The 11607-nt window shown below is 39.9% G+C and overlaps 1 protein-coding gene across 1 annotated transcript; it reads right to left on the bottom strand.

Annotated features, from left to right (window-relative positions):
* Positions 1–4101: 4101 nt before the first annotated feature.
* LOC135513512 (small ribosomal subunit protein mS27-like) lies at positions 4102–11330 on the bottom strand. Its single transcript, XM_064936389.1, is given in 10 exon segments — positions 4102–4654; positions 4865–5029; positions 5884–6026; positions 6286–6388; positions 6723–6838; positions 7371–7440; positions 7443–7451; positions 10223–10337; positions 10720–10778; positions 11190–11330. Coding segments are annotated over 10 exon segments (1089 nt in total). The 5' UTR covers positions 11256–11330; the 3' UTR covers positions 4102–4411.
* Positions 11331–11607: the final 277 nt, after the last annotated feature.

The following is an 11607-nucleotide window of genomic DNA, read 5'->3' as shown; positions in this document are numbered from 1 at the left end:
ATTCTGTGTAACAAAACAACACGTCTGCAAACCCTCAAATCAGTTTGATCTTATTTGCTCTCATGAATCTTTTAGCAGGCTTTAAATTGTTAAGTATGCAGCATTTTTCTTGATGAATTACTTTAGATTAATAAAAACTTCTCTCCAGAGACACCAGCGCTGCGAGTTGCTTAGCCAACAAAAACATACCCTTGCAGCATCTTATCCTATAATATGTTTTAAAGTATTTACAGACACAGCACACACAGGGGAGATGCTGTCATGTCACAAGCTGCAGAAAATGTTCCCTTCCCATTACATCTGGACCCCAAGAAGAGTAGCTGCTGCCAAGTAAGCTAATGGGGATCCTTCATAAATACAAATACAAATCTGTACGTCACATCTAGAAATCAAGAGAGAAAAGAGTTCTGGGAACTTCAATTTGTAATTCCAGAAAACAAGCAGCACAGGGGAGGAATAGAATAACATGAGCATTTGTTGATGAAGCATTTTTGAGGACCAGCACTACAGTCGTTTGAGGGAACACTGAGTTTTCTACAGGGGTGATGGAACACTCTTCGGAAGTCAAGAGGTTTTCTCACAGTTTCTAAATAGCCATCACTAAATGTGTCATATCAGAAAACATATTTAAACAGGACGACATATAACATTCCTTTAGACAAGCAGTTTAATGTACAGTATGTTTTATAATGTATATTAGTTCAGATACAGTAGAAATGTATTTAATAGAACATTGGTGATCTTATGTTGTGTGCTATAGAGCATTTTGACACCTTATTTATTACATTCCTATCTGCATTGTTCTAAAACACCACTGGAAATACAGTACCAGTCAAAAGTTTGGACACACCTACTCATTCAAGGGTTTTTCTTTATTTTTTTACAATTTTCTACATTCTAGAATAGTAGTGAAGACATCAACACTATGAAATAACACATTTGGAACATGTAGTAACCAAAAAAGTGTTAAACAAATTTTAGATTCTTCAAAGTAGCCATACTTTGCCTTGATGACAGCTTTGAACACTCTTGGCCTTCTCTCAACCAGATTCACCTGGATTGCTTTTCAACAGTCTTGAAGGAGTTCCCTCCTATGCTGAGCACTTACTGGCTGCTTTTCCTTCACTCTGCGGTCCAACTCATCCCAAACCATATCAATTGGGTTGAGGTCGGGTGATTGAGGAGGCGAGGTCATCTGATGCTGCACTCCATCACTCTTCTTCTTGGTCAAATAGCCTTTACACAGCCTGGAGGTGTGTTGGGCCATTGTAATGTCAAAAAACAAATTATAGTCCCACTAAGTGCAAACCAGAAGGGATGGAGTATCACAGGTCAGTTAAGAACAAATTCTTATTTACAATGACGGCCTACCCCGGCAAAACCCGGACAATGCTGGGCCAATTGTGCACCGCCCTTTGGGACTCCCAATCACAGCCTGCTGTGATGCAGCAGAGGTACTAACAAATCTGGGTCTTCCTTTCCTGTGGTGGTCCTCATGAGAGCCAGATTCATCATATCGCTTGATGAATTTTGCAAATGCACTTGAAGAAATGTTTTAGATTGACTGACCTTCATGTCTTGAAAGTGATGATGGACTTTCATTTCTCTTTGCTTATTTGAGCCGTTCATGACATAATATGGACTTGGTCATTTACCAAATAGGGCTGTCTTCTGTATACCACCCCTACCTTGTCACAACACAACTGATTGTTTCAAATGCATTAAGAAGGAAAACAATTCCACAAATGAACTTTTAACAAGGCACACCTGTTTATTGAAATGCATTCCAGGTGACTCTCATGAAGTTGGTTAAGAGAATGCCAAGAGTGTCTACTTTGAAGAATCTAAAATTATTTTAGTTTGTTTAACACTTTAAATTTTCAGTCCGTTAAGAACAAATTCACATTTACTGCCTACCCAGGGCCAATCGTGATACAGCCTGGACTCAAACCAAGGTCTGTAATGTGCTTCTAGCACAGCGATGCAGTGCCTTAGACCACCACACCACTCGCTCTTCATGATTACTACATGATTTCACGTGTTATTTCATAATTTTGATGTCTAGTAAAAATAAATAAAAATACTTGAATGAGTAGGTGTGTCCAAACTTTTGACTGGTACTGTATATCAGCACCACACTTCAAACATGGAACATTATTGATGGTTACTCCTTCCTCCTCTCTACTGAATTTGCTGTTTGTGATCTCAAACAGACCATGACTGAGTTTGAGCCACGTATGGCCAGTTATTTGGGACTACATTACCGTTCCAAATTAGGCGCAACCCCAAACCTGAGGCTTTTAGTGCACTTCAACCATCGCAGTCAGAGCTTCCAATAACCAGTGACCTGAATAAGAGACTTCCTGACTATCAGACACGCTGATTGGCTTCATTTCACTCTCTGCTTGTACACCTGGTGGAAGGACAGCCTGAGACCCAAATGTCACATTTATTTTTAAAATTGTGTTTGACAAGTAATGTTTTTTTTTAAATGTTCCATAGTAGGCCTATACTTTATTGAGCCAAAATGCTTTTTAAAAAATTACCAAAGAGATAGAAAACACTTCTAAACAGAAATGACGGATGTTCCCAAAAGGAGTCTTTTGTTGGCCTTAGGTTAGGAGAAATGTAATCATTGTGAGATAAGATAAGCTTTGATAGAATACTAGTCATCCTCACTAAAGTATAATGAACCATCAACTAACCATGATGACCTGGCCATAATTTCCCTCTAAAGTAATGCTGATCAAAGCAGAAATTGTACATTGCCAGGAGATCAGTGAGGTCTCTATTATCACTGTATTGATCATGCCTAACCCTATCACATGAAGACAGGGTCATCTGGCCATTTCAACATGATTAGATTAGATCCTCTTAGCTCTCAATAAAAGCAAGTGTGCTTTCTACTTTTCTATTTAACTTAAAGATGACCTGGCTCAGAAGCTAGATTACTTGTTGGTTATTACTGCATTGTCGGAACTAGAAGCACAAGCATTTCGCTACACTCGCATTAACATCTGCTAACCATGTGTATGTGACAAATAAAATTTGATTTGATAAATTGAACAGATCCGAGACATGGCCATTTACAAATGGCAAATTCTACTCTAGTAGAATATAACTCTTTTTAGCAAATAAAGATCATTCTAACTAGAGACATTCCAACTCAGGGAGTCAATGTGGAGTCTCAAAACAACAGCCTCAAGACAACAATGTCTCATTTGTGACAAAGTATTTGTGCCTTATATTCATCTTAGTCTGCATAGCAGGCAGTTTCCCAAGCCCATGCCATGAATGGGCAATAGCATAATGTGGAATGAACACATTGTGAGCCACATTTTTTCCTCATTGATTACTTATCTCCCTCAAACAAAAAATAACAGGGATAGCCTAGCCTGAAATATTTACGCCTGTGGTATTTGAGTAGCCTGTTGCAGTTAGTTGACGTCTATTAAAGTTTACTAAGATACTTTAGTCTTCTTACTTTACTGTTATGCCACTGTTGATACTGTCGATTTCCAGACAACACATAAAGACCTGTCAACTTCTAAACAAGGGCCAAGCAATTCACTTACGATCTGGATCTGTGACGGTGTGTTTTTCTTTGTGGCAATGGCCGACAGGATAAGGCTAAGAAATTCAACTGTATTCATGCCTGTGTAAAGAACAAACTTTGTTCTCCCTAGATCAGTCATCAGCTCCCCTAGGATTGTATACCCCCCCCCCCCACACACACATACACAAAGGTCTACATGTGCTCTCACAAACACCTCATTCTGAGAGAAGAGAGGAAAGGGAGTGGGAGGATGTGAAGCCATGATTTCCCCCGCTTTCCTCCTTTTCTGCTTACATGAGGTCATAGTGGCCATCAGGCTTAACAATCACGAGACTGGAGCTAGACCAAAAACATCAAGTTGCTGTCCACAACAGGAAATACAACATGTTTTTGAAGAAAATGCCGAAATCTCAAGAAAACGAAGCTAAGGATGAAATAGAGGTTACGGGTCTTATGTGTAACAATGCATATAACTACAAACTAAGCTCTCTGATTTGTTCATATTTGAGTATAAAGCAAGTCAAGAATCATCATTATTTGTTGATCATGATAATTTAATACAGACAAATTTCTATCATGGGGAGTTGACATCTTGTTCACGGTACATTGCTAACTGTGAATGGCATTTGTACAAAAGACACCAACAAAAAGGTTACATGAAATAAACTGATTTCAGGAGACAACAGATTATATTATATATTTCAAAAACAACCCTCACTTTTCATGTATGTTTCACTGCAGACGATGTAGAGACCACACAGGTTATGAAAAAGTACCAGTAATATTATGGATGCCTTGTGGTGGTATACACTGAAAGAAATGCACCATGAACACCATCCAGCTGTGTGTTCAGCGCTATTGTGCGGCTGCCTTGGCTGCCTGACGGGCCTCTCTCTCTTCCTCAGCCCTCTCCCTCATCTCCTTCTCTCTTCTGATGAGCTGCTGCCTCTCTGCCTCCCACTCCCGTACCATCCTCTGGTACTGCTCCATGTCAGGGCCCTCTGCTGAGGCCAGGCCCTGCTGGACCAGGCTGGAGACCAGCACCTGCAGGGGACTAGGGTCCACCTTACCCCCAGACTGGAGCTGCCCACTCAGCTCCTACACATGGTCAGAGGAGAGGAGGTGGTTAGAAATGTGGTCTAGGGAAAAGGTGTGATTAAGTGTAACTGTTGTTATAGACTAAGAGTGCTTAATAGCAATATATTCATCTTCTCAAAATGAGAAATATGTAATCATACCACAACATACATGTACTGTCCATACACACTCTTTCCCTGTTTGACTGATAGATCTTTGCCCAGTCTCTACCTTGAACCTGCTGGCATAGAGCGGTAGCTTTTCTCTCTCTGCCTGGTCGTCTTCATCTTCATCCTCCTCTTCCTTCTTCCCCTCCTCCTCTCCTCCTAACTCATCCTCCGACTTGGAGTCCAAGGCAGAGGAGAGGTCATGTAGCAGGCCCCCCAGGTAATCAACCTAAGAGAATCACACACACACACGCACACGCACACACACACACACACACACACACACACACACACACACACACACACACACACACACACACACACACACACACACACACACACACACACACACACACACACACACACACACACACACACACAGAGAGAGATGTAAGGAAAAACACAACTGGGACCGCCGGTCCTGCACTCAGACAGACACAATAACTTGCGAAGCGAAGCCACACTGGAGCATCCTCTCAGAAGTCCATCAGGACAAAAGACAGCCATGAAAACAAACAAACGCAAACAGACAATGACACACAATTAATAGGTCCTGTCCGTCCTGACCTACACAGAGTCATCAGGTCTGACACTGTCCTGCTTTCTAGCAAACCTGGTTTGGTGCCCAAAGGACAGATTCTTACAGATTTCCCCTGGGCTCCAGACTCCCATAAATCATATTACTTTGTTCAGAGTTGAACTATTTAACTCGACAGGGCTAGAAGAGTGCTGCACCAGGGTGCACTGACGTGTGTCAGGGTATAAATAACACAGATATGACTAAGCCCTGCAGAGAAAGACTCAGACTGCGTCATACATCTAACCTGGACAATAACAGCTTTCTACTGCCACCAGGTTTGTGTCATATGGTAATTGTGTTATTTGATGAGTTAACTGAAATTGCTAACAATAAGCTCTGTTACAGTATAAACTGCATGCTTCTTACTCGTGTTGCACGCTTTACAAAGAGTTACTATTATACATGTGTAATGTGTTACTAACAATGTTGTTAGTGTGAGACAGTAACTGAAGAATTACAGAAAGTACAGCACTGAGACATGTATTGGTAAGTAGGCAACGTACGGCATCCTTTGATAGTTTTGAATCTCCAGGAGTGGCAGCTACCCTCTCCATAATGGCCAGGGCCCGGCCCAGATTCCCTGGGGTCCACATCAGAGGCATGCCCCTGAACACAGCATGGATCCCAAATGCCATCTCCACCTTACCTAGAGACAGACAACGAGAGAGGAGCAGGGAGAGGAAACTATCAGAGACTTGATCAGCACAACATGACAACCAGGGCAAAGACCATGTGGCATGGAGAGAGAGAGAGGTTGGCTTCAATGATGTTTGACAAGAAGATGAAGAGAAGGGATTCTTGAGAAATGGAGAGAAAACCTCCTCCTGCCATCACCAAAGGGTTAGGAACATGAGGAAGGACTTGATTTATGCCCAGGTCTGTGGTATGACTGGAGGAACACATACCTAGCAGAGCACAACCCAACAGTTGAGCGCTGAGGCCTGTAGAATTGTCCTGCTTCAGATCACATATCAGCAGTGCTGCTCCCAGAGACCTCTGCTCTGACACCTGTAGTGAACCAACAAACACACACACACACACTTCAGACAGCACAAGCACAGCGTTTACAAAAAGCATAATAACTAATTTATACAGAAAAAACTGTGGCTGCTGAATTCAAACTGTGGCTGCTGAACAAAATATGCATATTATTTGATGGGAATGATGTTGTGCTGGGATCAGACTTAACTTATCTACATAAATAGGATTATGTCCTCCTTAAGTTTCCAACAATCGTTCAGTTCTACACAATCCAAACATTCCAAATGTACTTTGGCACGATAACTTCTCCAAACATGTTGGTACACATACAGTACCAAGCAGTGAATGCTACTTTACTTACACTGAGCTCTGGTTTGGTTGCTAGGTAACTGCTCAGTGCATACATGGACAGGATCTGTGTTGATGGTAGATCAAAAGACTCCTGAAGCATCACCTCTTCCACGACAGAACAGGCACCTACAGAAGAAGACCAAACTTTTTAGGTTTTAAGGTACATATTATGCATGTGAATTTAGAATATACACTACCGTTCAAAAGTTTGGGGTCACTTATTGCATCTTTAATCAGCATCACAGTTTTCAGCTGTGCTAACATCATTGCACAAGGGTTTTATAATGATCAATTAGTCTTTTAAAATGATAAACTTGGATTAGTTAACACAATGTGCCGTTGGAACACAGGAGTGATGGTTGCTAATAATGGGCCTCCGTAAGCCTATATAGATATTCCATTTTTAAAAATCAGCCGTTTCCAGCTACAATAGTCATTTACAACATTAACAATGTCTACACTGTATTTCTGATCACTTTGATGTTATTTTAATGGACAAGAAAATAGCATTTCTTTCAAAAACAAGGACATTTCTAAGTGATTCCAAACTTTTGAACGCTAGTGTACATTATTGGTTTCGTTGAGTTTAACTGAGTTTTTCCAAAGGGGTCCTGGGATAACTTTACAGTTTGACAAATAATAATTTCAGACTCTTCACCTTTGAAGTCTTCATCTTTAATGAAGGAATCTATCAGCAGGTTACATGTGAAATCATCTGGGAACATTACACATATTGCACCTAAATACAGAAACAGAGAATGGTAATTTAAAAAATGAAATAAAATTAAAAATACCCCCGGCAATATTATAGTCAACCTCAGAAATGGAGGTTCTTTAGAATGTAGGTTTTCAACAGGCACCATGTATTGGACAATGCAGTTAGAATGCCACGGATTTCATGTTCATTAATGCGTTTAATCACCATTTCTTCTTTCTCTGCAGGCTATATATTTGAATGCATTTCAAAGCCAGCTCTTTAAAAGTGTAGTTTGGATGTTGATGGTGAAAATCTATTGAGAATGATAATGAAAATGCTGTTCAGTTTTGTTTTTGGAAATTCACTGATAATGAAGTCCTGGATGCTTTGCTAACACTAGACAAAAAAAATCCACAGGGGCTGATCATTTGGAGCCTGGTCTGTTTAGGCGTGCAGCTCCCTTTATTGCTGGCTCAGTAGCCCACATGTTTTATTTAATATTGTTATAAGGAAGTATTCCAAAAGCATGGAAATCCACATATGTGCTACTACTCCATAAGGGTGGGGGAATAATTATCTCCACAACTATCGCCCCATTTCAGTTTTGCTGAAGAAGATGGGGTTAAATCTGAATTTCTTGAGATTCAAAAAGGTGTAACTCAGGGTTCTATTTCGGGCCCATTATTGTTCACCTTGTATATTAATGACATAGGAAACACTGTTAATACTTGTAACATTCATCTCTATGTAGATGACACAGTTTTGTGTTCCTGTGCCACCTTGGTGCAGAAGGCCATTCATGAACTTCAGAATGGCTTTGATTCAATTCAGAAATCACTTACAGATCTTAAATTAGTGTTAAATACAAGTAAAACCAAGCTCATGCTGTTCTCTAGGTCACAAAATGTTGCCCCCGAGGACCTGCATATTTGCGCAACAAATGGAGCCCAAATTGGCTCTAACCCAAAGTACCTGGGTGTCTGGATTGATGACATTGATGACATGGATTGGTAACGCATATGAAAATCTGACTAAGAAGCTTAGATCCAATATTGTTTTTTTTATATCGAAATAAATCATGCCTCAGTATTGATAATAGGAGAAAGATTGTTCAAACAACTCTTCTCCCTGTATTGGATGTTGGTGATATTGTTTACATGCGTCAACCTCTGTTTTGAAAGCCTTGGACACAGTCTAACATTCCACAATATGTTTTATCACAGCACAATTGTAGGACTTTTATCATTTTAGTCTGTATAAAAATGTCTGTAAAAAGAGCTACATTCTCTTTTATTTATTTACAAATAAATCTTACAGAAATTGCCTCCATATTTTTTTTATTAACCTTTATTTAACTAGGCAAGTCAGTTAAGAACAAAATCTTATTTACAATGACGGCCTAGGAACAGTGGGTTAACTGCCTTGTTCAGCGTCAGAACGACAGATTTTTACCTTGTCAGCTCAGGGATTCAATCGAGCAACCTTTCAGTTACTGGCCCAATGCTCTGACCACTAGGCTACCTGCCACCCCCAAACATAGGTAATTTCCTTAATTAAGTTAAGACTCATAAGTTACCAAACCCGTTCTCTGGAATAGACAACATTAGAGATCCCTTCAATCTCCACAGATTTGGGAAAATCTTTTTCTTTTGCCACCAATTTGTGGAGCAATCTGCAGAGTTCACTGCAGTTACATGTGTGATGCCACTCAGGCAGTTTACATTATTATGTAGTTGAATGTGATTGCTTTTATTAAATATGTTTATTTTATTATTGTGTGCTGAATTACATTGTTCAACTTCACATCATCATCTGCACATCTATCACTCCAGTGTTAATGCTAAATTGTCATTATTTCGCCTCTATGGCCTATTTATTGCCTTACCTCACTACTCTTCTACATTTTATTGCCTTACCTCCCTACTCTTCTACATTTGCACACACTCTACATATATTTTTCTATTGTGTTATTGACCTACATTTGTTTATGCGCAACTCTGTTGTCAGGACCCGGTTACGAACCTGGGTCTCTGGAGTGAGAAACAGTCACTTAACCAACTGAGCCACGAATAGTCAACAGAACCCAGAAGAAGAGGCAGACACAGCAGTACTTAAGACGGTGTATTTAATAAAGTAAAAAGGAGAAGTCCTTCAATACAAAAAATGGCAAATCCAAAAGGTGGTAGGAATAGCACAAAAAAGCCTCAAGAGATACTCAAAAACAAAAACAGAATTCCACAAGAGCATCCACCGGAATCGACAAGAATACACAGAACACTAGGGCTGGGTGCTAACATACAAACACAGAGCACAGAACTGAGGGAAACTAAGGGTTTAAATACAATCAGGGTAAACGAGGCACAGGTGCAAATAATAATGGGGAACAAGGGAAAAAACATAAGGTCAAAAAGCACAATGGGGGCATCTAGTGACCAAAACCCGGAACAACCCTGGCCAAATCCTGACATCTGTGTTGTTGTTTTTGTCGCACTACTTTGCTTTATCTTGGCCAGGTTGCAGTTGTAAATGAGATCTTGTTCTCAACTGGCCGACCTGGTTAAATAAAAGGTTAAATACATTTTTTTATACACATATTGAAGTGTATGCTTTATTATTCTGTTTTTATTGTAATGTATACAGGGCTCTCTTTGTAAAATATATTTTTAATCTCAACGTGACTCCCTGTTAAAAATAAAGGCTAAATAAAAAATGAATAAAAAAGAATGGTATGGCCATGAAGGTTGTGCGCCAAAATGGAGGACAGTTTGTGGAACCTTATTTCTATGGCTCTGCTTGGCATAATGTAGAACTACCTTGTTCTTGGGGGTGTGTAAGGCCTTGTCTCTGGCCCCGTATCTGAGACACTGTCTCACCCAGCTGTGGACGGTCCAGTCTCTGAGGTAGCAACAGTTTGGGCTATGGCGAAATCTACAGGAGAGAAATGTTCAAACATTAAAAAACAACAACAAACAAGACATGAATGTTTATGACTTTTGTTATGTAATTATTATGATGCCTTTATGATAGATGGGTCAAGTCAAGTGTAATCGCTTCTTAATCTATAGGCTTGCAACACAATATTCACGTAAATCTTTTAATCACATAAGAAACAGATTCCGGAGAAGGGGAAAACAGGAAAGCTTTAACACAGCACAGAACAAAGAAACATGCATGTGACTGAACATAAACATGCCAAAAAAGACTAGGACAAAACAGAGGTCTGAACATAGAGGATTAGCAAGCAACTTAGACCAGGAAGTGAACTCCCTAACAAAGAAATAATTTTACAGGGCATACAAATGAGGCTTACTTATAAAGATAGTACTCTTCTTGATCAACCTCTTCTCTTGACGATATGTTGTCAACAAACTTAAAAAGAAAATACACAGAGAAATTATGGGTGAATAATTCACTAATTTGACTACAGGTTGAGCAGAACATAAATCATATTAGCTAGGGTTCCCATTGGATTCTGTTTTTGCCAAGTGTTGCACAATTCCAGGAACCTTCAATAAATTGGTTTTCCAGAAATTCTAGGAGGATTTCAGATTTCTTCCTTATTCCCCCTTACTCCAGGAATCCTCCAACCGGGATTTCGGGAAAACGACGGAATTTAATGAAAGTTTCTGAAATTTTGCAACCCTAGTTTTAGCCAACACATCGGATTCTGTTTTAGCCTAAATGTACCAGATATGACAATGAAGCAGTTTTCTAAAGGAGAAACAGGCTGATATCTGGGTTAGAAGGGTGTAATCTCTCTGCACTCTAACACGCTCTTACCCGTGATATTGTCAGAGAGCTGACAGGGAAGTTTCGGTCATAAATCCTGTCCATCAAGGCGGCCATCAATGCTGTCGAATGGCATACTCACATAAAGCTTTACTTTCACAACAACTAGTCCAAGCACAAACTTTCTGCCATTTAAAAATATGATTTCAACCCTTGAAGCATTTTACAGTATGAATGACACAGTATTGTAACTGTCAATACATAGCTAGCTAACACTGCCCTCCTGTGTTCATTTGGCGCAGACACTCATAGACATTGTCATCGACTTACAGCTGTTATGTCATCGGGTACTTATGCACAGAATGTCTATTCTATATTTACATGGGTTTCAAAAACTAAAACGCAAATGATGTCATGTCCACTTACTTGACAGCTAATGTGTGACAGCTGTGTTTGAGATCCACTTTTT

The sequence above is a fragment of the Oncorhynchus masou genome, chromosome 25, assembly GCF_036934945.1.
Source record: "Oncorhynchus masou masou isolate Uvic2021 chromosome 25, UVic_Omas_1.1, whole genome shotgun sequence".
Taxonomy (NCBI): Eukaryota; Metazoa; Chordata; class Actinopteri; order Salmoniformes; family Salmonidae; genus Oncorhynchus; species Oncorhynchus masou.
Note: the sequence above shows the minus strand (reverse complement) of the source record. Positions and strands in the feature narration are given on the sequence as shown.